Raw genomic sequence first — 25359 nt, forward strand, 5'->3', positions numbered from 1 at the left:
ATAAAGGGTATAAAAATAAATGAATGTCTGATTCTCTTTGTTTTCACTGTCATCTAGCAGGAGACTCGAAATTATCCAGAATCTTATCCTCAGCTGCCGAGAGATGAAACGGTGGAGAACCCCCACCTCCAAAAGCACATTCTGGAGCTGGCTTCCATCCTGGATGTCAGGAATGTTTTCCTGGAAAACACCCTCGATGACTATTAAGAGAAACTGTCTTACTGCAAAGGGGTTTCCCTGGCCACAGATTTTGAATGGTGCGGTTTTATAATGTGAAAATCATAAAAGGAAGTACTTGATTTTATTTTTAAATTTAGGACCATTATTTTAAAAAGTTATAATAAACAGCTGTTAGTTTAGCTGTTCCATTCTGTATGGGATCAATTTTATAAGCAGAAGTTTTCATGTCTTTTAAATGTTGAACTAAAGCATCATTAGAGGTTTATTTATGGTCTTGTGGCTATCAACCACATTTCCAACAGCTGATCCTAAGCATAGAAGTATTATTGGTTATCTTTACCCCACATTTGTGGAAATCCTTTATTTTTATACAATTTTAAGAAATTGGGAAAAAATCAATAGAAAAACAATATTTTATCCCCAAAGAGTCTGGATTTGAAATGGTAAGGATGGAACCACGCAGTGCAAACCAACAATAGCAATAAACCAGAGTCCTTCATAACAAATATATTTTTTCAGTCTTAGCCAAGCAAGTAGACAAAACCACAGACAATTAATTTGCATTTGGAGCAGTGGGTTTGACGTGACATTGTAAAGATATTTAATGCTCCCCATAAATTTGACACAGCAATTTTCCAGATGAATTTTGCACTGCTGGCCAAGGACACAATTCCCAGTCAGCCCAATGGGATTCACAATGACAAAGCTAAGCCAGCTGTCCCCATCTTGCTGTCACATGGGTCACCTCGCCACGGGTGCTGCTGCCACTGTGCTCCAGGAGGAGAGGCCTTTCTCCGTTCTGATGTGCTAGACGCAAGTTCTTGCATTTCCAGCAGGCGTTATCCCTCCTCTTCCTGTGTGGATGCGATGTGTGGCTCCCAGTGTCACCAGTCCCTGACAGGAGCTGAAGGACTGTCCCCGTAGCGCCGAATGCCAGCGCGTCCCACCGCTCCGGTACCTGCCTGTGGGTGCTGAGCCCTGTGCCCTGGGAGAGCTGCTGCTGCTCTCGTGCAGGTTGAACACGGCAGGCGCTGCCGCGGAGCCCCGTGCCTGCCGTTCCATGCTCCTTCAGACGGTACCGCCTTCCCTGCCGAGCGAGAGGAGCTCCTGGCAGCGAAGGTGTGAGCAAGCAGAAGGAACAGAAAATATTTAAAACTATTAAATGAAAAAGTCAATTGGTACTGTTCCACGGGCTCCTAGAAAAGTGGTGAAAGGGCAAGTCTGATCGGTGCTTTTATGTTGAACCCCAGCCATGCCTCTATTTTTAGGTGAAAAAAACGCAGAACTTGGCGATTACCATGGTATCGCGGTAGGCCTGTTTGCAGTGCCATCGTACGAGCTGTGATCTAGTCAGCAGAGAATGGCAGCAGATCAGCACTGACGGACCCGTTCAGCCGAGGAGAGCACGGTATGAACAGCGAGAATTGCTGGAGTGCAGCTGGGAGGTTTGCGTGGAGGTTCTCTGTAGCTGGGCTGAAGCTGACGCCATCCATTCTGTAATTTCCCTCGTGTAACCGATTCTGTGAATGCTCGTGTTCGTTGTAAGCAGTCTTGCAGCTGGTGTCCCGAGCCCCCGCCACGTGGTGCTGCTCTTTGGACTATGGCAGAACCCCGTTACCTGGGATGTGGAGTTCATTCTGCAGAGCGTGTTTGTGTGTGTGCATGTGTGTTCTAGGCGTTTGTGTGTATATGTACAATACGCATACATCTACTGGCTGGTGTAAATTGTAAATATGTATATATGTATAGGTACTTGTTTATGTATTAAAAAGAATGAAACAGTACGACGTCTATCATTTGGTTCAAGATTTCTACATTTGGCAGATCTTTGGGAAGATCGAGGAGTGTTTCTGCATTCACAGATGTTTTGCTCAACGACCCCCGGAACTTCTGCCTTTGTCGTGGGTGTTCTGGGAGGTCAGGGCCGCGTTGGCGCTCCTGCTGGGATTAAAACGAGAACTGCTCTTCACTGCAGCGATTAACCCTTCGTACCGGGGCCGCCCTGCAGCGCGGGCCCGCTGCTGCTGCCCTTACCGCCTTCCCAGCCGTGACCCGTGTCCCCTGGTGTATTGTCAGCAGCGCCCGGCCCCGTCCAAGCACTCTGCTGCCACTGACCTGCGCCCGCCGCCCGCCGCCCGGGCCGCTCCGCTCACTCGCGGCGGGCGGGGCCTGCCCGGGGATCGGGCCCGTCGCCCCCGCGCCTGCGCACCCGCTCGCGCTGCTTCCGGCCCGCGCGGCGCTTCCGGGTCAGCGTCAGCAGCGGAGCGGCCGCGGGCCCGGGCCAGGCCCGGCCATGGACGGTGAGCGCGGGCCGCGCCGCGGGGGAGCGGCGGCGGGTCCTCGGCTGCCTCAGAGCGGGGCAGCAGCCGCCGCGGCCCCGCCCGGGCGGGCCAGCCCCGATCCTCACTCCCTCGGGGGGGCGGGCTGCGGGGAAGCTGCGGGGGAGCCTCGGCCACCCCCGGCCGGGACGGCCCCACCGGCCGCACCGCCCGGAGCCACGGCTGGCGTTCGGGTGGCGGTGGTTTGTTTTTAAAGGGCTCTGCCCGGGCGAGCTGCTGCTTCGCCTCTGGTAGCAGGTGCGAGAGTAAAAGGCGTTTAGTTAAATGTTTAATGTGGGTTGAAATTTTTAGTGTGGAAACCGTGTCTCTAATTTGCAGGTACTGTTGGGCTGTGAGGGCTTTAATGGAACTAGAAATGCAATAAGACTGAGTGGATGAGGCACAAAATTAAATCTCAGCGTCTGGAAGCTTTAAACAGAGCATCAGTATATTAACTGGATTGGAGATACTGGCTTTTCAAAGTATCTGGCTATTTGAGTGCTACAGAGCCAGAAGATGTTTGCGAAATTGAAGAAGAAGCTAGCAGAAGAGGCAGCGATCGCCCCCCGGCCCGGGGGGGCTGCGCGGATCCCCCGCTCCGTCAGCAGGGAGTCCATCGCCTCCGGAGCCGACTCCGGGGATGACTTTGTAAGCTGCTCCTTGCTTTTAATTTTGATTTCTCTTACAGCACATGCAGCTATACAGCCAACCATTTTAAGTCTTGTGTATGAGTTCAATACATATTGTGGTGGGTTTACACTTTGGTGCGTAAATGAATCATTAGCTTATATAAACTTAAATGCTGAAGAGAGAATGTTTGTATGTTAACTGTAGTAACTGGGGGGCTCCTATTCCCATGTAAACAGGAGTTACAAAGCTGTCCCAATGCAGAACATTGTTAAAAAGACATAAAACATTGACTAAAGCTGTAGTGACATGTGCAATACCTATTTGTAAAATCGGTTACTGAAGTAGTAGTGAAGTGAGGTAGATACTGAGCAGCCATGGTCTTGCTGTGGGGCCGTGTTTACCTCTCAGCTTCCTGGTGCTCTTCCTACTCCAGCATGTTCTTTATGCAACGTGTGTTCAGTTCAGCTGCACACAGAACTATTGTAGTTCCTCCAATGTCTGGTTTAAACTCTCATTGTAAAGCATTGTTTACACAAACTGTGTATGTGGGTGAAATGAAACCCTGTAGCGCTCTGGCACCTCTGTCCCTTTTTCAAACCCAGATTAATCCAGTGTTGCGCCACTGTTGGAGCCAGCAGTACCCACTGTATTGCAGCAAGTTGCCTCGTGATTCTCTTTTGCCATCTGCAAAATGAAGAAGTTATTTACCCAGTTGGGTTTTAACTCACTTTTTCTGAAGCTCAGTTGAAATTCCAGTTCTATTAAGCAGAAGGCTAGAACTCCTAATGTTTAGATAAATTTTACTATGCAAGTATGTTAATCTTGTGTTTTTCTAAATTTTTTTGGCACTTAAATTCTCACATAGAATTTTCATTTACCATCTTCTGAGTTTAGAGAACAGAAAACAAATAACAACAGCCGCTGAAGTCTTGAGTGGTTTTCAGAAAACCTTCAAGATTTGGTTGTTTTAGCAATATTCATTTAACTACTCTTAATATTGATTTTTATGGAGGAAACCACCCCACAGAGAATCCTAAGCCAGTTACGCAGCAGACTTTGCACGGAGAGCCGGTTGCGTGGCCAGGCTGCTGCAGCAGTGCTGGAGTGAACCCGTCCCACCTGGGGAGCGTTGCTGGTTCTTTTCTCCTTATGTGGTTTTCCAAAAGACTTTTGCCTGGACCCTTTCTGAAGCCTGTCCTGCAGAGCTGGATTTTTTCCCTGTAGCCATTCTGTTGTGCCGTCTCCTCAGCAATCAGTTGGAACAAATAGTTTTCAGCTACAGCTTCTTTAAAAGTGCTGTATTTCATGGGCCAGGCCAGCAGTGCAGAGCTGACTATTTAATCCCTGTTTTGCCTCTTCAGCATTTTTTACACATTCTGCTGTGCTAGTACAACTTTCTCCTTTATTTGAAAAGCTGAAGCATTATTCCTAGGGGGATAGCAGTACTTAGCATATGGCAGGATCACTGTTTCTGAATTTTGTGAGTTACCTGAGTGTTGTTTTCCTACTAAGGCTTCTGATGGAAGCAGCTCTAGAGAGGATCTTTCATCCCAGTTGTTCAGAAGAAACGAACAAATCAGAAAACTGGAGGTGAAGCTGTCTGGTACGTGTCACGATATGTATAAAACTCTCGTGTTGGGTGAGCGGGAGCCCCAGTCAGGGCCCGGCCTCGGAGCCGCGGTGTGGACGAGGATGCACACGCTGTGAGCTGCCCTGTCCTCGCGTCCTCCAGGGAGAGGGACCTTTCCCAAACACAGCTGAATAGCTCACTGCTCTTGAGTGAAGTAAAAAGTGGGGTTAGTTCTTCATTCTCTGGTCCTGCCCTTTTTTGTGTAACCAGCACGCCCAGGACAGATCCTCCTGTTTGTACCAACCATTTAGCCCACGGACAGTACAGAACTACTCACTTGTGTTTGTTGTTATAGTCACCCAGTTTTCCTCAGCAGGAATGATTTTCTGGTTGAGAAAATCATCATCATTTTCCACTCATCCTTTTTTCTTTTTTTTTTCTTTTTTTTTTTTTTTTTTTTTTCCCCCTGCCCTGAAAACTTCCTTCCCCAATGTCTGTTCATTCCTGGTCTGTGCTTCTCCCTCCTCACACAAGATTATGCTGATCAGATCCGAAACTTGCAGAAGATAAAAGAGAAGCTTGAAAATGCATTAGAAAAGCATCAGGATTGTACGTACTTTTCCTTTTTTTTTCTTTAAGTTGAAAAGTGTTATGGTTGGAAGGAAACGGGTTTGCTGTACAGATGGTTTAATAATTTCCTTTCAAACTGTGTGCTTCTAGGTTACAAAGAATTAGAACACAGTTCTTGCCTTATCTACAGCATAAAAAGGAGCAGTAGCGTGGTGGCTGTTGAACAAAGTTGTTCTTGCACTCCTTTTGCCAAATCTGGGGGTAATGAGCATGAGGGACCTTTCTGAAGCTCCAGCTTTGCTCTGATCCTGTGTAGAATGGCACTGCTGTGTGCTGGGATCTCTGGCATTTGTCCAGTGCACGAGCAGTGTGAGGTGATGAGCAGCACAGCGTTAGTGCTAAAGAGTCAAGATAGGGCTCATTACTTGCAGAAGAAGCTCTTTAAAGTTATAAATAACTTACAGAAAACTGAGAAGCAGTTTTAAAAGCTGAGTTTTTAATGTAGCCGGTGCTTTTGTGTTGCTAGCCTCCATGAGGAAGTTCCAGGAGCAGAACGAAGCTCACCAGGCCAGTCGAGCGAAGATGGCAGAAGGAATGGCTTTGGCCTTGGAAAAGAAGGACCAGGTACCGGGGCGTGGGGACCCCAGCGCATGAGCTCGGGCTCTGAAGCAGGTGTCACTGTTAATTAAAAGCCATTCAGCGCTGGGTGTGCTCAGCCTGCCAGTGTTGGGGAGAGGCGAGTGTTCCGTTCACATGCCAGAAATGGTGTAGGACTTGTCGTTGTTCTCACTGTTACTGTTTTATAAAAAGCCCACAACAATTCCTGAAGAAAGGCTGAGCTTGCACTTGTGTTTAGTAAGATTCAGTTGCAGTAGACCTGTTGTCACATTTATTTTATTTTACTTGCATAAAGCTTTTGTATTCAGGTAATGTAAATGATTCCTCAGTGTTTAGTATTAAAACAACTAGCTGTTCCTTTTCTTTTGCTGAAAACTTAGTTCTATGTTAACAATACAAATCCTTTTTATTTTATTTTTTTTTAACTATAGTGTCCTTGAAAGTCTACAAATTGATTTGTGGTTTTTTTTTTCCTCCTTTCTTGTTCAGGAGTGGATGGAAAAACTGGGTCAAGTTGAAAAGGTAATTAAACTTTGTGGGGTTTTTTGTGTTCATATTTGTAAACATCAGCCTGCACGCCTTCTACAGCTCAACTCTGTTCAGCCCTTTTTATTATTTGATCTTTGTTCAGTGGGAGAGGCCAGAGATTTGCATGAGTTATCGGCCCCAATGCTTCAGGAGCGTTTTAACTGAACTCCCACTGACTTGAAATGAGCACACAGGTATTCTTAGATTCCTTTTGGTTTTATTGGTTTATCAGGAAAAAAAAGTGCTTGAAACACAGTTACGAGAAATGAGGGAGCAGAGTTTGAACCTTTTTCAAAAAAGAGATGAAATTGATGAACTGGAGGGCTTTCAACAGCAGGAAATTGCCAAAGTTAAACACATGGTAAGATAATTTTAAACTGTTTTTTCTTTTTCCTTTCCTAAAATTTCTGTTAGAATACCAAGCTAGTGGTAGCTCTACATTATTTTTTTAGCCTTAGCGCTTGTATATGGTCTTGGTCAGTGTCAAAATCCCAACAGCAGGTACATGCATGCAGCGTAACATGGTTTATTTCAACAGCGGCTTTTCTGGGAGTTATTTGTTATTTCATTTAATGCAGCTCATAACTGGATAAAAGAGGCAAGTTTCAGTGAGAAGACTTTATCAGTATTATCAGGTCACCTGTATTGTCAAAGATAACGTTCTAATATTCAGCTTTTGCAAAAGGAAGAATCTCTGAGCAGCAGAGAGCGGGAGCTGGAGGCGTGTGCTGGTGAGCTGACGCGCACCACCGAGGCGCTGCAGGGCGCCCGCCGAGAGTCCTGCGGCCTCAGGAGGGACCTCGAGGCGCTGCAGCAGCAGCTGCTGGAGCTGCAGGCGCAGAGGTACGGACGTGCTGGCCAGGACGAGCCGCGCTCGCCTTTCCCCCAGGCTGCTACTGCCTGCCCACTTCTGTCTTTGGGAAGAGTTGAAATGTGTAGTGAGCTGACTGAATGGTATGACCATGTGGATGTGCACGCCAAGCTTGTATTTCTTTTCAAGCCAATCAAAGTAGTAGTTGTTTAGGATTTTGTAAGCTCGTTATGATTTCTCTTTTTTTCGTAGTTTGAATGCTTAACTGTCACCTGTTTTTGGAGAATGTGTAATCAAGCAGTGGCTGGTTTTAGGACTAGAAAATCTTGTTGATGTTGCCTCGTCCATTTTCATAAGAAGCAGAATTATCTGCTAAAGATTATTTTTCTGGAACAGTATGTCACTTTTTTTTTATTCTCTTTCTGTGAAGAGATGAACTAATGACAGCTGAGACAAATGCAGAAAATAAGATCACTGCTCTGGAGTTAAGAGAACAGGAGCTACAAACTGTCATTCAGCAGCTTTCTGTAGACTTGCAAAATGTAAGTTTGAGTCAAGTGAGATTTGATTCAAAGAGCTCCTTGTCTGCAGAAGTTAGATTCGATACCAGTTGTGTGTTATGGAAATGTAAGTTTCAAAGCAAGTAATTTCTCAAAACTTTTAGGCTCGACTTGCTGGTTCTGGTTGTGAGAAGAGACTGGAAATGTTACGGGTGGAGCATGAATCTCTGAAGGTGGAATATGAACAAGACAAGCAAAAGGTTAAGTGTTTTCAGATGCATCTGCTGTTGGCTGGTGTAAAGGTGTACGCTTGAGTAATGCACTGTGAGTCTGAAATTTGGTGTCTAGATAGTGTTTTGGGATCATACTGTGTTTTAAAATAGGACTTTTTCTGGTGGTGCTTTTTAAAGTCAAACTGTAATGGATTAGCTGAAAGCTTCACTACAAAAAAGATTCTGTGATTTCATGTTCCCACAGATGACTCTTGAATTTGCTGAGAGAAGTAAACTTGCTGAACAGCTGCAGGAAAAAGTGTTGTCTTTGGAAAATAAGCTAGAAAGAAATCTTTCAGGGGATGAACATGTGCAGGAGCTACTCAAGGAGGTAATTACGTATTTATAGACAGCTTAAAAGTGCAATCTTAGTGAGTTTTTTTAGGACGTACGTTACTTGTCACACATGGAAAGAATATATGATAATGTAACACAGGCTCCTTTGTCCCTTCAGTATATATTGGCATTCGTAATCTTAATTTTATCGTCTCCAGGGCAATGTGATCTGTGGAGGCATTATGCAGTAAGCACCAAACTTGCTGTTTCCCCACATCGAAATAACTGTTCTGGTTTAGTTTGACATTATTAATGAAATATAAATGAAAATCTTAATTTAAAAAGATCTTATCTCTTTGTCCTTCCTTCCTCTTGTTTGTCTCAACATAATCTTCAGAAAGCTGCTCTTGAGCAGAAAGTGGATGAAACCAGGCAGCAGATACTAACAGACAGAACACTCCATGCTGAGATGGTGAAGCGATTGGAAACACAGGTATTGCTTTTTCACTGCAAATTCCTGTTGTTTTCGGCCTCTTTATGCCCTGTACCTGCTCCCCTCACTGCACTTGTGCTCTCAGCCAAAGGTGATAAATGTGTCACATTTAGGCTTCAAAGGCAAGTCTAGTAGATCAATGTCTCGGGTCATCTCCCCACCACCAGTGCTGGAGAAGGGCCCAGAGCTTCTGAAGGTCGAGATTTCATGCACGGCTTCCCTGGCCTAAGAAACAACCAGCTGAAGTGCAGGTGTTGCTGGGGGCAGAGTTCTTAAATTGGTGCACGTCAAGTAGGCAGTCTCTGAACTATATGTGGTTTCATGGTTTTAATGCTTACCTTCTGCCTTCCCCTACTGGTTATCCCACATTCTGTACATTTTTTCTAATAATGTAGGTGCCAATGGATAAGGAATTTAATGTATGGTTATATTTTAGAATAAAGAACTGGAACAAAAACTACAGATTGCAACAGAAGCATTGAAAAAGGGCGAAGAAGCAGCTGCTGAGCAGGATCTCAAGATGCAGAAGCTGGTGAGTATGCTGCATGATGTTTCGTTGACCAGTAGCAGATCAGTCTTCAGCATCCCCAGAAACAGTCATTTCTCTGTTCGTTGTTACCCAAGTGGTTTCCTGCTGTTTGTCTCCTGAATGAGTGTCTGTATATGGACACATGGTGCTGTTCCAAAGGAGTGTTGCTTCAGTTTGAGTGTGTCTCACAGAATGGTGTCCGATTCTTGTCAGGGCTTCAAAATACTATTTAACATAGTGTTCTTTATTTCCCTTAAGCAAACTGATCTAGAAGACGTGAGAAGTAACCTACAGCAACAGATTTTAAGTGAGAAACATCAGTACGATCAGAAAGTTACTGGGCTGGAGTCTCAAATTGCTGCTCTTGAAGCAGCCTGGGAATTTGATAAAACAGCTTCTCAGCACAAGATTGTAAGTACGGAAACTGTTCAGTGGGCTGTGTGAGTCTTCTTCAGAAAATGATTCTAATGCGGCTTGTAGACTTTACACAGTCTGAATGTTCTTATTCAGAGCTCTTAGCATTATAATAGAAGATCTCTTACTTTGAGAAACTAAATGTGAACAAAGCATTTGATGTGTTTAATTGTTTAAACAAAGCATTAGTGTAATTGTTCTTAGTATTTAAGCACTCTTTATTTTACAGAGCCAGTTGGAAAAGGAGAATGAAAATCTTAATGGAAGCAGAGAAGAGTATGAGAACTCTTTAAAAAAACAAGAGTCTGAATTGAACAGGCTAAAGGTAAGGGCTTGATGGGCCTCTTACATCAGTTCTGTGCAGATAGCTGCAGTGAAACAAAGCAGCAACTCTCATTTGGAAGCGTAAATCATTGTGTGTTAGAACACCCATAAATTCTAGCTGCTAATGGATTTGGATTTGCAGATGAGACACTGACTTGATTTTAGTTGTTTCAGGTAACCTCTGAATTATTTTTGGTTTGCAGAATGAACTGAGCAGCAGAGAGACTGTCAGTGTCGAAATTGCCAAAGCATTGGAAGAAACACGAAAACAAAGAGAGGAATTACAACAGCAGGTTGGTTAATACCAACAGTCTAAAATGTATTTGGGTGCTCCCCACCTGTCACAGACCAGACTAGATTTGGACTTAATTATCCTAATAGTCAGGAACATTAATCAGAATCTTAACCTCAGCATGCAAGACAGCAGTGCTTGCCTCAGTAAACCTGGAACCTCAGGATGTAATTGCCTATGATCAACACGAGTTATTCCACTGGAGGGATGTAAAACGCTGCTGACTGCAAGGCTGAGGACGCTGATGAGTTTGTGGGCTTGAGTTACGGCAGGTTGCGGCAGTTGAATATGAACAACTGAGGGGAAGACCAGGTAGCAGCAAGTGGACACATTTGCTCAGAGTGAAGGTAACCAGCGCTGCAGAGCCTCACACGGCCGGCTCTGCTCCGTGCTGGTTTACAGCTGCTGGCTGTGGGACGGGCTGGGACAAGCACAGGGTATATGGGCAGCACAGGGGGGTTCAGCTCTTACAGCACATCAACTGCCGTGTCTTTTAATGAGGTCAGCATCAGGGAGGTGATGCCTTCTGTGAGTCTCTGGATAGATCCAACATCCACGCTGTAACGCTGATGCTGCACAAACCACTTTTCAATATGTTGTGTTGCCTGGCACGGAGCCCAGGCAGCCCAGTTACAGATACCGGCCACTGCCATCGTCACCGATACGAACATCCCTCTCCAGTCCTTCCCACAAAAAAACATTCTGAACCTCTGAGCGATGCTGAAATCTTTCAGTGCTCTCTTCTGGTTTTATGTCTTTAATGATGTGTGTTTGTTTGTTTGCCTGCTTTGAAGGTTTCACATCTGGCTTCCTTAATGGAGGAAAAAGACCAGCTGATCGCTGAAAAATGTGATACACTTCTGAAACAGAAGGAAGAACTAAACCAACTCAGTCAAGGTTAGACCAAACGAGTCTGGTGTATCCCAGACAGCTTTATCCAAGTACAGTCTCTAGTTCTGAGCTTGCCTGTCTATAGAATGTAATAATTCTAGATTTCTCTTCCATATTTTATCTATTAGAATTTTCAAAATCTTGTATCCTTCAGTAACAATTGGACAGTCTCTCCACTGTGTTCTTAAAACCACTTTTTAAATCAAAGTGTTATGTTTATACACCATAAAATAACAAATCTTGCTATACTTTCTGTAAATGATTGTTTTGTGCAAAACACATGAAATAAATGATGCAGAACAAAATCTGCTACTTCATTGCACCACTAAAAACTGCATTTGCTCGAAAGATTATTTATAGTCTCAAAGAGCAGCTGAAAACTGATATCCCAGAGTCATACTAAATAACGAAGTGCGGTATCTTCACTCAGTTCCTGACACCTCTGTGTTTCTCTCCTGTGTTGCTGTTATTTAGAAGGGGAGCAGAGCTGCCAGCCCCCGTTGCACCATTGCCTGCCTGGCCGCGTCTCGGTGGCCGTTTGTGCCAGCAACCAGTTGTGCTCGCGGCTCAGCCCCAGGGGTTCCTGTGCAGCTGTGGCTCAAGTCGCAGAGTCTTTTGGTGGGGTCTGTTAGAGCAGGAATAATTGATAACTCTGTTGTTAAGTATTAAAATCACACTGACTTTCAGACATGTAAGCTGCTCCTTTGCAAAAACGTGCATGTGAGCTTGGGTGGTTTAAATTCTGTCTTTCTGTCTTTACAACAGAGCAAGGCAGAAAGGTCAGGATTTACTGTCACTGTAACTTGCTTTGTTGAAGAAAAATACTTAGTAACTCCCATTTGATTCAGTAGACTGATGCTATGCAGGTCTCTCCTTTCTCAGATCGTGAAGCTGTCTTGCTGCAAATGCGTCAGCTGCAATCTGACATGGAAGCAAGTAGCAGCCGAGCAGCGGAGAAAGAAGAAATGGCAAGAAGGGAAATCGATGAGCTAAAGCTGCGGGTACAGGAGTGCCTGTTGACCAGAGAACATGAGAAAAACGTGAGTGGAGTTGTAAAGCTGATCTGTTCACACTTCTCAGGAAACGGGCGCATGTGCAGGAGACCCCAGTTGTGTTGTGCTGGCGGTACCTGCTGGGAGCTCTTCACTCTGACAACTTGCTCGTGACCTGGAACACCAGCAGTGTAGGCCACCAGTATCATTCGTTCCCTGTCTTCCTAAAGAAAGCTGTTCCTGCCAGATCTACAACTGGTTTATGAAAGACAATGCCTTATTTTATTTGACTCATGAAATGTCCTGAGAGAACCATTATGAAACCAATGAGACAGAGACCAAAAAGTAGTAAGCAGGGCAGAGAGAGATGTAGCCAGCTAGATTGCCACTAATGCTTTCTGGTTTAAAAAAGCAACGACCACCACCCTGCCACAGAAACAACAACCAAAAAGAAGTCTTGCTTTCTCCCTGGGGAGTGTTACTGTGCTGCAAATGTCATGATATCTCTGCAGTTTGCTCTTTTCATTTTTTTAGGTTTCAGAACTAGAGGAATCGATGGGAGCCTTGAACAACAACCATTTCCATTCTCCAGGAAACCGTGTGGTGGAGCAGAATGGAGAGGTGGCAGCTGCAGACATCATGCAACTTCAGAAGGACAACAGAGAGCTGGAACAGCAACTTGCTGAGAAAAACAAGGTGAACTGAAACAGCTGTTAGTCTTTTCCCTTTTAATTAAGAAGCCTAATAATGTTGCTGCCCATGCTGCAGCCTTAGAAGGACAAGCTTACCAAAACGGCAGACCCAGTCTGAATCCAGGATTCTGTGAGCAAACTTTTTTTCCCTCTGGATTGTACAAGGCTCTAGCAACAGTGGATAAAAACTGCAGCCAGAATTGTAGGAATCCTTATTTAGTTGGAGGAAGGATGCACCAAATAATACAGTTTCAGGTTTCCTGCAGAGCCCTTTTGTGTGAATTCAGGTCACTCCACTGTGCTGTCACATGCCTGCTAATGTGTGCAGCTGGACAGGCAAGACATTCAGGTTGCTTCTTCAGAGCTGTCAGCATTGTGCAATGATTGTTTCATTAATTATACGTGTTAGTCATGGGTTTTTCCAGGTACCTGTGGGTCAAAATGTGTCCTGACGGTGAATACTGTGTCAACACTATCCTTTGCTCTGCTTACAGATGATAAAGCAGCTACAGCAAAGGATGATGGAACTCAAGAAAACCCTCCAGAAAGAGCTGGTAAGGGTTAGGTTTGTTCAGTCTCTTCAGCTGGCACTTACTGACAGTTCCTTGCACTCCTAATTCCAAAAGCTTGACTACTAGCTTGAGTGTCATTTTTGTACTAGGGATGTCTGCAGCTTCCTTGTGTTTGCAGGTTTGGTGAACCCTTAAATGAAGGAAATACTTTATTCTGGATCATTTATTGAATGAATGGTGTGACAGGGAGCCATCCCCACTCAGCTCTTGCAATGGAGAATTGGAGCTATAGCAGACCTCTGTGTGGGAACCTTTAATACATTTCCGTAGAGGGAACAGCTGAGGTTTGATTGCTGCTTTGCTGCCATTCAGCGAAGTTTTACCATGGGAGTGATATCTGCCCCAGGGAAAGCTTCCCTTAAATCCCTCTTAGAACAGACTTCCTCTCCAAGAAAAAACTATTCTATAGGTTTTAACATATTCTGATGTTATTTTTGTTCTGAGCTTGAAAAATGTTTTAGAGAAAGCCCATATTTGAAAGGCACAGAGCAGCTTAGTGACAAAAGAAAATGATCAGGTGATTGTTTCTGCCATGGAGCCTGTTCCATGCTGGTTTGGGTAATGTCCACGTAATGCTATCAGCAGTTGGCGTCTGTCCTGGAGTGTGGGGAGAGGTGAGGGCTCTTCTCTGCCATGGTCCCGTGCAGGATGAGAAGCTGGTTCTGTTGATGCCCAGGTTGTACCCACCTTGTGGACATGTCCCTCTGTGTTAGATGTCTTGGACCCAGATCCTCTCCCAGCATCAAGCTGACAGAATGTAGAATGTACTTCTCTTTTTTTTTTTTTAGAAAATAAGGCCTGACAGTGAGGTACCTGAAGTACGTGAAAAAGCAAATTCTGAAGTGCCTAATGCTTCTGTGACTGTCACAAACAACTCTGATTTAAATGACTCGAGGGAGATAAACTTTGAATACCTTAAACATGTTGTACTAAAATTCATGTCCTGCCGGGAATCTGAGGTAAAGATGTACATGTACCTTCTCTTTCCAAGTCAGTCTCTCTCTAGAAACTGCCACCTTCTATGCCAGTTCTATACTTTTACACTTAAAAAGTTGTTGTCTGATTTAGCACAATGAAGCAAAATAGCTAACAGTGTTATGAACTAAAGGAAAGGGAAGTGTGGATTTTAAAGAGTTAATTATGTCTGGAACTTAAAAATCTGAGACCTAGACCACTCGCTATTGGTCTGTAAGACGTAATTCCTTGTGCATTTGGAGCTCCTTCACATTCTCCACATTGTGTCAAAAAACGGTAAAAGAAGTCTTGCCGACAATGTGCTTTGCTTAATTGCAAGTCAGTGGGCAGGATCGAGAAATAGTTGTGCAACTCCACAGTATCCCGAGTGCTTGACTCCTTTACTAATTCTGCATTGTGTACCCCATTTAGAACATTAGTACTACAGAGTTAATACAGTGGAGTGTATGTTTTAAACGACATCATCTTTCCTGCCTACAGGCTGGTTTGATCAACTTTTCAAAGCTTAAAAAACCCAGGATGCCACAGGAGCCAAGCTGCTTCTCTCTTCTAACTAACTAGGCTCCCCATTTGTGTTCTTTCCCCAAAACGCACACCCATGTTAAAGAACAGAAAGCCAGGCAGCACAGACAGAAGAAATCAGGTACAGGCCATCCTGGCCTGGTGGAAGTGGGGAGAATGGAAAGCTGCTGCTCTGCGCAGTTGTGACTAAAAATCTGTGACCAAACCCGCAGAAAAACTGCTGCACCATAGTCCAGAATGTAGAGCCCGAGAGCATCATAAGCAACAAAACACTGTGGTTTCTTTCAGGCATTCCATCTAATTAAAGCTGTATCTGTGTTACTGAATTTTTCACAAGAGGAAGAAAACATGCTTAAAGAAACTTTGGAGTACAAGGTAAGGGCTCTGTTCCACTTTTGCTCTCTAATGGGACTCCCAGCACACGGAATGAAAATTCTTGGGTGCTGGGAGATCATGAAAAGTATCTTTCCCAAATGTTGGCTACAATAATAAATGTAATTTGTTATTAAAATGGTAGCTAATCACATACATGTCAAAAACTGTGTATTGTGCTTTCCTGTCCCAGATGTCGTGGTTTGGGTCCAAGCCGTCTCCGAAGGGCAGTATCCGGCCATCCATCTCCAGCCCAAGGACACTGTGGCCTTAAGGGAACCTGAAGATGGGCAGTCAGCAGCCAGCTGCTTTTTTCTGTGAAAAGAACGCTGAACACGCTAATTCAGGTGTGTCTTAATCACTGTCATTGCAGTATTTTGTACAAGAACTGACACTGTTTACAGAGCTAATACTGTGCAAGGAGAGATTTTCACTACGAACTGAAACACGTTTTCTGCGTTGGCTGTGGGGACTGTTGGCTCGATGGTCCCTGCTGGAGGTCGGCTCCTTGTGCTCATGGGTCTGGGTTCCTTGGCACCAAACGGTGCCGTTCACCAGCTGACACCGGTGCTGGCGGTTCCGGCTTCTGCCCCGTGTGGCCATTGGGACGGTGGTTCAGCCTCTGTCCTGCGGTGCTGAGCTGAGCGGCTCCGGCACAGGGAAGCTTCCCTGTCTCGCTGTGCAAAGTAAGCCATGGAAAAACCATGTTGGCAGCACTATATTGAGTGTTTGAGAGATTGAAAAGCTTTTTGAAGAACAGGAACAGGAGCTTTAACCAAAAAAGAAATCTGCCTTGCCTTGTTATACTGACATAACTAATAGTTCGCATTTTTTCATATCACTGTGTAATTTAAGGTGCATATATCCTGGCCTGCAGTCCTGAAGGCTGCATGTTGATGATGATTATTTAATTTGAGAGCACAACTTTAGAGTTGTCTGATTTTACTTTTCTTAAAGAAAAATAATATTTAAAATGGTCTTAATTATAGTACCTAATACTCAGTCGCCTTTAAAACTAATCTGTTAGCCTGTACCATAGGTTGTTAGCATTGCGAAGAAGGGGTAGTAAACCATTTTAAATTTTTAAAGCTGAATTCCAGGTATTGTAAGTGCACACTGAGAATGCCTTTTATTTAAAAAGAAATAATAATCTAGTGACAAAGGGTGAAGAATATTGGTACTAAACAGTTTGATTTTTTTTTTTTTTTTCCTTCTTCCAAGCCTGCTAGCAGCAAATCTTCATAACCGGTATCCCCTCTTTGGGTGTGGTTTTCTGTACTTCAAATGCTGAAAAACTGTTATGACCATGTTGCGGTCCATTAACCTTGTCCTCACTACATGGTCAAAGAAACGCTGCTCATGAGGTTTTCGGTTTTGAGGACAAAATTCAACTCTTCATGAATAAATCTTGGTGCCAGCAGCTTGCTTCCCTTCCCCCTTAAGAGGACCAAGGTGGCACTTGCCTCAGAGCAGAACCACAACTTTGCCCATAGTTATTGATACCACTGTGAAACCAAGATGAAAATGGGCAGCAGCAGTAAGTCTGACTTCTTAAAAATGGGATGTACTTTCAAAAAACTACATATGTGTGGAATTCAATGAGCAGGCTGCGATTCTAGTAATTCTCTTAAACGAGGTTTGTGCTACTAATGATACTTTTATTAAATATATTCAAGCAAATTGAACCTGTCCTGTAGTGGAGATGTGGTCACCGTCCAGGTTTTTAACGTTGCTTTGCCGTCGGGGTCTGGGTGACCTCGTGGCGCTGGAGGTGTCGGTCCGGTGAGGTCGGGTATGGAGCGGTGAACGTGCTGAGACCTGGCCCTGAGCTGCCTCCAGACACAGGTCCTGGCAGCAGGTGACCTGCGCACCGGTGACACTCCTCACTTTAGCGCTGTTGTATTTATTTGAAGTTAAGAGAACCAGCAGGATTTTTCTAGTATGGTCAAACTTGTCCAAACACGGTCTTTAGTAACCGGACCCATGGCGCAGCATGGAGGGGTGTGTGGGAGGAGTACAGCTCTGCTCTAATGGGTAAACAGACAATCCAAAACCAGATTTAGATCGTTTGCTTCTCTACTGAAACAAAGCAGGAGCAGGGTAACCGTGTTGGTTCTGGGAAGGCTTTATTCTCTAAGGTCCTTTTCTTTAGCGTGTCCCTTCGCCCTGGCCTGTTTCTGAGGGGTTCCCTCTGCTCTCGCTCATCCTGCTGAATGACTAATCGGTTTGTGTTGATCCTGGCTTGAAAGGTTACTGCTGAACAGCAGGAAAAGCAGGACAGGCAGCCTGGAACAGAGGGACAGAATCTTAGTGCTGTGTTCACTTACACAACTTCAGTTTAAGATCCCAAAGCTCATACAGGATCAACTTACCGTAAAGGAGTTCTTAAGGGTTGAATTTTCCTCATATATCAGAGCAAGAACGGTCTGTATACATGTATTAAAAAGCTAATGCACTTTCCCTTGTATACATAATCCTTTCTATGGCCATTGGATTTCTTTCCTTCTATGCTGTAAATATGGATTGTATTATGAAACACTATGAAATTCGTGGTGCAATACATTTTGGATCAAAACCCCAATCTTGCTTTCTTTCTCGTTATAGTTCTGGTTATCTCTACTTGGACGCTGTAGCTATTTAAAATTGAGAGAGCTTTAAAGTGTGACCCAAACCCCACTCTGCCGGGTGTGTCAGCTGCTGCCGTGGGGCGGCACCCCAGGGACGGACCGAGTCCCCAGGGACGGGCCCAAGTCCTCCTGCCGCGGCTCCGCTGCACCGGGAGCAGCCGCAGGAACCAGGATGGAGCAGCATCACAGGCAGGTTCCTTACCCAGGGACATGGAACAGCCCCCACTGTCCCCAGGGCGCTGGGGACAGCCATGGTTTGAACAGAGCAGGGATAAAACATCTGTGTCCTGACTCGAGGGAGGCAACTCATTTTGCTTTACGCAAGTCTGTCAGAAGGTGAGGACACACTAACACATAAGTTAATAAGTTCTGAAGTATTTTCTTGACTTTCTAGGATGGACAAGAATATAAAAATCAAACCATGGGTGATTATGTATTATATTTATATTTACTGCATCTTAGCAGCCTTGATTGGAACAGCTGAGCTTGGTCTCACTCCCTACAGCCCACATAGCCGGATTTGGAGACAAATTCTCTGAACAGTTGGAGTTAAGAGCATTTATGCAAAAGTGGACACTCAGAATTGGTGTATTGCTGGCCTGCTTTTCAATAAGAGTCAGGCTTAGATTTAGCAAAAAATAAATGACTTAACTCGCGATCCAAGAACTTTATTAATGCAGCAGGCACTTTGCAATGAAACCAGCCCCACAGTCCAGTTCATCCTTCGACCCCATGCACAACCCGCCAGCCTCACCAGCGCTTCTCCCGCCCCGGCGCTCAGGCTCCTCATGTAAGCAGCACACGCAGGGTCTTGTGTCACCACACCTGGATAAAGCAGCATCTGGAAATATCTGTTTGCTTACAGGAGAATGTCTCAGCTCCTGTATTTGATGGTCGGAATATGCAGGAATACCTCTGCCCTCCCCCACCTCTAAGGTTAAACACATTCCGAGAGGAGGTTTCCACAGTATTTCAATAGATTGCGATCTCTAACAAAGATGGACCAGTCTCATTTCAGCTAATTCCTTCTTCCGAGTCCAGAACTGATCATGGTCTTGGTTCAGTTTCCAGTCCTTTAAACAGTCTTTCTGGCTGTCAAAACTCTCACTATGGAGCCGAGTCCACCAACTGCTAATGCCTGCGGGGACAGAAAAGGAGAGCGGTGTTACAGAGTCACCTTAAAACAACAGGCATCTTAAAACAACAAACATGTTCAATAACAGAAGAGTATGTGGCTTTTCTCCAAAAACTTTTCATACAGAGGCAGCTTGGGCTGTTCTACCTTGTCCTACCTCTTTTTTGCTCTCAAATCTTTAAAGCAGTTAATTCATGAAAATCTGTTTTCTCTGCCTCTGAGCACGCTGCACATCTTACTGGTCATGCCAAAGAGCAGCACAGGAGCACAGCTCTAAACCCTGCCTGGCCCGATCCAGACCCGCCTTGTTCCTTTCAGAACAAACAGGACGAGATGCTTTTCGTGAGCCTGTGTGCTCCGAGCCCAGTCATCCTGCCAGTTGGGGTAGGGCTGGGTAACGTCACCCACCTGTGGTTACCTGAACACAGCCGCCAGTGGAAACAACAGGAGGAAAAAACAAAAACCCAACAAGCAGAAACATGTTCCTTGCTGTCCTGAGAAATCCATTCCTCCTCCCCGTCACTGTTCTGCAGAGCTGGTGACAGCTGCCAATGGCTGGACTCACTGCACAAGTTCATTCTTTACATATCGCAGGAAAAAAACCCGTAGTTTGTGAAGACAAGCCCGGTGTCCCCGGCAGCTGCAGGGCCGGCAGCACAGGGAGCTGCAGTCCCAGGGGAGCAGCGGCCACAGCCGCAGCCCGCGCAGCTGCGAGAGAGAAAGTCCTTTCACCCGGCACCGGGCAGCTGCTTCATGTGTCACAGAGGGAACATCGAACTCCCAGTGGCTGAGCAAACACATCCCACCCTCCCTGTCTGACCGCGGGCCCATCGCAGGAACGCGAGAACTGCTCCGGGCCGCAGTGGGATCTATTTGGGAATCTCAAAAGCCTCTCCTGTGCAAACTGCGCAGGTTTGCTCAATCCCGTCACCAAGCCATGCCAGGTGCTGCCGGCAGCGCTCTGCTGACACGAGCTGCCACGGAGCCTCCTGAGCCCCTCGCGGCCGAACACGCAGCGACAGGAACGCGGCTGCTGTGCGTCACCCACCCCCGGCTGCGCTCCAGCTCCCGAGGCACAGAAACCACAACGCGTCCTCCAGCAGCCACTGCCCTGGCACCAGCCTCAAGCCCCCAGCTGCGGATAAGCCTGGACAAAGGCAAAGGCTTAACAAGTCCCAGCTCAAAGAGACCAACGACAACGGGAAGTGCCAGGGACTGTTGAGCACTGAGGAGGCCCCGCCACCATCTGCTGCTCTCGCAAAAGCACCGACCGTGACCGTGACCCTGCAGAGCGCGGCTGAGCCAGGAGAGCACCAAACGCACCTTTTCATGCCACTGGAGCAATATTGCACTGCTGTTTTCTGTTGGCTTTTCAAATCCTTTATAAATGTACTTCATTAACAAGTCAATGCTGTTCCTGTCCAAGGAGTTCACTGCTTGTTCTATTTCACTGCTTTTAAAAGACGTGAGGACCTTCAGCATCGTTCCCTGCGCCTGCTCCTGCGAGACACGGGGAGGGGAACAACGTGAGAACCGGCAAAGCTGAACCGAGCCCAGGACTCGTGTGGGCGAAGTGCTCAGAGGAGGGTGGGTCGGGGTGCGCGGCGGGGGAAGCGCTTTCCAGGGCGGGATTTGGGAGCGAGCACACGGGGAAAACTTAATTGCTGTGTCGCTCATTAGCGCCGATCGCGCCCCAGTCCCGCAGTCCCGCCGCCCCCGGCCCCGCTGACCTTCCCCGCGGGGCTCCGGCCGCTCCCCGCCGCGCTCCGCAGCGCCGCCAGCAGCGCCCGCAGCGCGTCCCCTCTGCGGCCTCGGGTCAAGGACTCAACGGCTCCGCGGGACGGCCCCGAATCCCGCGGTCACAGCGACACCGGCCCGGCGGGAGCAGCTTCGGGCCGCCCCCGCCCCGCCGACCCGCGCGGGATCCGGCCGAGACCGCGGACACGGCGGCTCCGTCCCGCTCCCGGGCCCGTCCCGCTCCCGGGCCCGTCCCAAAGGATATTGCCTCAGCAGCGCCTCCACCTCGGGGCCCGCGTCGGGCTCGGCCGCCGCCGCCTCCTCGGGCTCCTCCACGAACCGGTTCTCGTCGTACTGGTCGATGTCGAGACGGCGGAAGCGGGAGGAGAGCGTGCTGCGCGCCATGCCGCCGCACCGGAACCGGAACCGAGACCGCGCGCTGGGCCTGGCCCCGCCCCACCCCGCCGGCCCCGCCCCCTCCCCCGCCGGCCCCGCCCCCTCCCCCGCCGGCCCCGCCCCCTCCCCCGCCGGCCCCGCCCCCTCCCCCGCCGGCCCCGCCCCCTCCCCCGCCGGCCCCGCCCCCTCCCCGCCGGCCCCGCCCCCTCCCCCGCCGGCCCGCGCAGGGGGCGGAGCCGCGAGGGAAAGGGGCGGGGCCCCATGACGTCAATCACCCGGGGGAGGTTCGACTTCATTAAAAACACAAAGTATCTGAAAAAATCAGAACAATTATTTTAATGTACAAATCCGATCGCTGTAGCAGGTTTTCGTGGGTTTTTACCGGAATTCTCAGAAAACCAAAAAAAAAAAAAAGGGAGGGGACTCGGCCCCTCTGGCCACTTTATTTCTGCACCTAAAACCAGGGATGAGGCGCCAGCCGGGGGGACAGGGACACAGCTCGGGGCACCGCGGGCCCGGCGGGAACTTTGCTGCTGAAATTCCTTAAAACTTACCAAAAAAAGCTGAATCTCACACCGGGACCGAGCTGCTCCCCGTGCGGCACGATCGAGACACGGAAAACGTCTCGTCTAAACCCAGAGCTACACAAGGACTACGGGCGGGAGTACAAATTACAAGGACATAGTACAAATACTCTGAAATCATTCTAGGGTAGGGGAAAAAAAAAAAAGAAACTTGCTACAGACACCATAATACACAATAAATTTAGATAATTTAAAAATAAAAAAGGCAAGAGGCAGCATTTCAGCAGCAAAGTGCTCAATAAAAAGTATATTGTAGGGGAGGGTCCGGGGGCACAGCGGGGGCTCAGAGGAAATAGGGGGTGGTGGTTCGGGGGGGGATGACGCGCTCGGAGTCGGGGACCGCACGGAACAGCTTTGGTTCTCTGGTATTTACGTCTTTGAAGACCATGATTGACGCGATGTTCCCGCAGCGGTAGCAGTAATTGGGGGCAGACCAGACCGTCACCAGCTTCTCATCAAACATGAACTTATAGCCCTCGTGAACCAGCTGGTGCGCTCGGCAGATCAGCTTCAGGTTGTTGATGTGAACAAACTGCAAAGGGAAAAAGGAAAAAAGGCCAAAAGGAACGTGTGGGTTTTCCAGGAGCAGCTGCAGGTCACGGTGCCTGCCCCAGCACATGCACCTGAGGGGCTGGAGCAGCTTTTTCACTCTGTGCACTGAAAAAAGTGTTGGGGTTTTGAGGCCTGAGTGGTGAGAAACACCCAACAGCTGTGACACGTCAGTGCGTGCTACCCAAGAACTCTGCTCATCGCGTCCCAAAGCAACAGTCAAGAATTGCTAAGAAAAAGGTTATTTTTTTTTCTCCTACATCCTCTAAACAGTATCCTGCACCAACCCCAGTGACAGCCGCGAGCCTCGCTGCGTTACACTTCTTAAAAGTGAGGTCACAGTGACAGCATCCGGCAGCTTGGATGCTCCAGCACCTCCCAGAGTCTTCCCGCTGCGCGCGACGGCATCGTTACCTCGTTTGTGACCTTGGCGCCAAAGAGCCAACCCGCTCCTCGCGGGCTGATCGCCCACGTGTCCACGTCCTCGGGGTCTGACCAAACGAGGTCGCAGAAGGCGCCTTTGTGAGGAATTTCCTGATTACGTTCAATGGTGCGAATCTGATCAAGTGTCTTGATGTCTGGGGAGAGGCCGCCGTGCACACAGAGAATCTGCTCGTCTATTAACTGCAGAAGAAAAGACATGTGGTACAAAATCCTCGATATTTTAATCCAGCCCAGTGTGACCCTTAAAGGTCACGGAACCCAGAATTCCCAATCTAAGTGTTTTTGTGCTGTGGCACTGACACTTACAGCTGCGATTGTGAGCATGTCGAACACTTTGGTGCAGTATCTCCACGCGTTCGCATTTCCGTATTTGGTTTGGCACTCATCTGCAAAGCAGAGAATTGTTTTATTTGTAACAGATCGGAAGGAATTCAGGCAGGAAGCTCAAAGCTGCAGACGCACCGGGCGGTGCCGAGGAAATGGCCCCTCATGCCCCGTGGCTGCTGATGCTCCCGCTGCTCCCAGGGCTGGGTGGCTGTGAACTGACCCTGACGGAGCTCCCGGGGCTTCGACTGGCAAATTGCATCCAGGAGGACTGAGGCAGAACGTGTGAACCCAGTAGGGTGAGCAGGAGATGTTCTGAGCGCCAACGGGAGCTACAGGGCGTTGTTCAAACCTTCAGCAGGTGTTTCGTACGCAACTTGTGAACATTTGCACTTGCTCTTGTCGACACATTACCCAAAACAAGGTATGTTACAAGCCACAGTCTTTGTGGCAGGTGTTACATATTTTCCAGGATTTCCTCGGGTTTTATCAAAGCCTCACAAAACAAAAAAGAAGTTTCCAAGGAATTTAACTCCCTCAGTTTTTCAGACAGTTGTTCTGCTGCTGATTTGTTGCCAGCGGCATTTGCCCAGATGCTCGCTGCTGACAAGAAGTGACTTCCACAGCAAACTCTGTGTGTGCCACTGATTTTAGCTACGCTGAAACTTAAGGGGAATTACAGCAACATCATGACTTGTGTAAAACCTTTCACTACAAATACCAAAGCACATTCTGTGTAAATACACGTGCTGTCTCTAAAATTGAAAGTGGTACCAAAAGCCAAACAGAAACCCCGGATGCTAGAGAAAAAGAACAGCAAGATCTGGACTAAACCCCGTTCTACTTCAGGACCATGAGGATCATGTTAACAAACGACAACATCTGGGTTTTTCTGAGCCCGCTGCCCACTCGGCCCCAGGCAGCGCTGCCTCCAAAGCCGGTTTCCCAAGTGGAAGATGCCGAACGCATTTGTGGCACGTTAGTCCCACTCAGAAATTGTTTGGATACTCACCATAAAATCCGTACACTTGTGTGATTTGCCGGCTCTCGTGGTTGCCTCGTAACAGCGTGATGCGGTCAGGCCACTTGGCTTTCAGTGCGAGAAGGTAAGTGAAAGTCTCCAGACTGTAATAGCCTCTGTCTACAAAGTCACCCTGCAAGTCACAATAAAGTTCGTGAATGGAGAAACGGTCAAAGGGAAAAAAAAAAACCCACAAAGTGACAAATCCATTATTAACTTCTCATGGTGCATAAAGAGACCTGATGCTGAAGGGAAGGCGGGACCTGTGTGATCTATGAGAACTTGTTCTGTGGCCACTCAGAGATTCAGGTTTGGCCACCACGCTCACCAGAGCTGCGCAACACGGCCCAGCGTGACCCATCGGACCCCCCGGCTGCGGCACCGGCACGGCGCTGCCCACGGCACCGGCACCGGCACAGCAGTGACTGTGGCACCAGGACAGCTCTGCCCACGGCACCGGCACCGGCACAGCAGTGACTGTGGCACCAGGACAGCTCTGCCCACGGCACTGGCACCGGCACAGCACGGCGCCAGCACAGCTCCTCCCGCCCGTGCCGCTTCACACCACCCAAGTGACGCTTCACACGACAGAACCGTCTGCAGCCGAACGGCGACCGCAGCGCTCGCAGGCCGGGGCTGGAGCTCAACCAGCGCATCGGGTTTAACTCTGAACCCATTTTTCAGCACCTGCCGAGGGGCGGCCCAGCGCACCCACCATGAAGATGTAGTTGGTGTCGGGGACCTGCCCGCCCGTCCGGAACAGCTCGCACAGGTCGTAGAACTGCGGAGAGAGGAGACGCGTGAGGGCGGCGGGAGCGGCCCCGGGGCTGCGCTGCGCCGGGCACCGGGCGGCGGGCATGGCCCAGGGCGGCGGGCACGGCAGCGGGCAGCGCGGCGCTCGGGGCCGCCGCCGTTACCTGCCCGTGGATGTCCCCGCAGACGGTGACGGGCGTGGACACGGGCTGCACGTTGGACTCCTCCAGCAGCAGGTCGCACACGTAGTCGCAGAGGCGCTGCGGGAGGAGAGCGCGTCAGGCCGGGCCGGGCCGGTCCCCCCCCCCCCGCCCGCGGCCGCACCTTGAGGTCGTTCTCGGGCAGGTACTTGCAGAGCCGCGCGATCTCCACGTACTTGTCCAGGTCCAGCGGCGCCATCTTGGACGGCGGCTCGGGGCCGGAAGCGGGGCCGGAAGCGGGGCCCGTG

At 48.1% G+C, this 25359-nt stretch overlaps 4 protein-coding genes across 9 annotated transcripts in view; 2 read left to right on the forward strand and 2 right to left on the reverse strand.

Moving 5' to 3' along the window:
• SCAI (suppressor of cancer cell invasion) overlaps window positions 1-970 on the forward strand; it is a 33961-nt gene extending 32991 nt beyond the window's left edge. Inside the window, exon 17 of the mRNA XM_065648747.1 lies at window positions 58-970. Within this exon, the coding sequence (XP_065504819.1) occupies window positions 58-207 (150 nt within the window). The 3' untranslated portion in view covers window positions 208-970. The remainder of the gene's footprint in view (window positions 1-57) is intronic.
• A 1443-nt stretch (window positions 971-2413) lies between these two features.
• GOLGA1 (golgin A1) lies at window positions 2414-18115 on the forward strand. Of its 6 annotated transcripts, none has more exons than XR_010607273.1 (24): window positions 2414-2480; window positions 2838-3146; window positions 4641-4731; window positions 5233-5307; window positions 5795-5892; window positions 6376-6408; window positions 6647-6775; window positions 7088-7257; window positions 7656-7767; window positions 7890-7985; window positions 8203-8328; window positions 8671-8766; window positions 9203-9298; window positions 9554-9706; window positions 9939-10034; window positions 10237-10326; window positions 11120-11222; window positions 12099-12256; window positions 12743-12904; window positions 13395-13454; window positions 14261-14431; window positions 15258-15344; window positions 15535-15688; window positions 17946-18115. XR_010607273.1 is itself a non-coding variant. In XM_065648535.1 (23 exons), exons 2-23 carry the CDS (start codon window positions 3015-3017, stop codon window positions 15613-15615), a joined length of 2415 nt encoding a protein of 804 aa, XP_065504607.1. In that variant the 5' UTR covers window positions 2414-2480; window positions 2838-3014; the 3' UTR covers window positions 15616-17873. The 6 variants fall into 6 exon arrangements, 4 of the variants coding, with proteins under 4 accessions (XP_065504607.1, XP_065504608.1, XP_065504609.1 ...); XR_010607272.1 differs by lacking the exon at window positions 17946-18115 and adding an exon at window positions 16563-17873; XM_065648535.1 differs by lacking the exon at window positions 17946-18115 and having other exon boundaries at window positions 15535-17873.
• Window positions 18116-18620: 505 nt separating this feature from the next.
• ARPC5L (actin related protein 2/3 complex subunit 5 like) lies at window positions 18621-21288 on the reverse strand. The gene is given in 4 exon segments (XM_065648543.1): window positions 18621-19106; window positions 20427-20603; window positions 20834-21026; window positions 21028-21288. Coding segments are annotated over 4 exon segments (651 nt in total). The 5' UTR covers window positions 21246-21288; the 3' UTR covers window positions 18621-19043.
• A 259-nt stretch (window positions 21289-21547) lies between these two features.
• PPP6C (protein phosphatase 6 catalytic subunit) lies at window positions 21548-25348 on the reverse strand. The gene is made up of 7 exons (XM_065648540.1): window positions 25236-25348; window positions 25076-25171; window positions 24874-24939; window positions 24150-24291; window positions 23120-23199; window positions 22784-22993; window positions 21548-22352 (listed from the first exon to the last, which is right to left on the reverse strand). Exons 1-7 carry the CDS (start codon window positions 25308-25310, stop codon window positions 22104-22106), a joined length of 918 nt encoding a protein of 305 aa, XP_065504612.1. The 5' UTR covers window positions 25311-25348; the 3' UTR covers window positions 21548-22103.
• Between the last annotated feature and the right edge of the window lie 11 nt (window positions 25349-25359).

This window comes from Caloenas nicobarica, chromosome 19, assembly GCF_036013445.1.
Source record: "Caloenas nicobarica isolate bCalNic1 chromosome 19, bCalNic1.hap1, whole genome shotgun sequence".
NCBI lineage: Eukaryota > Metazoa > Chordata > Aves > Columbiformes > Columbidae > Caloenas > Caloenas nicobarica.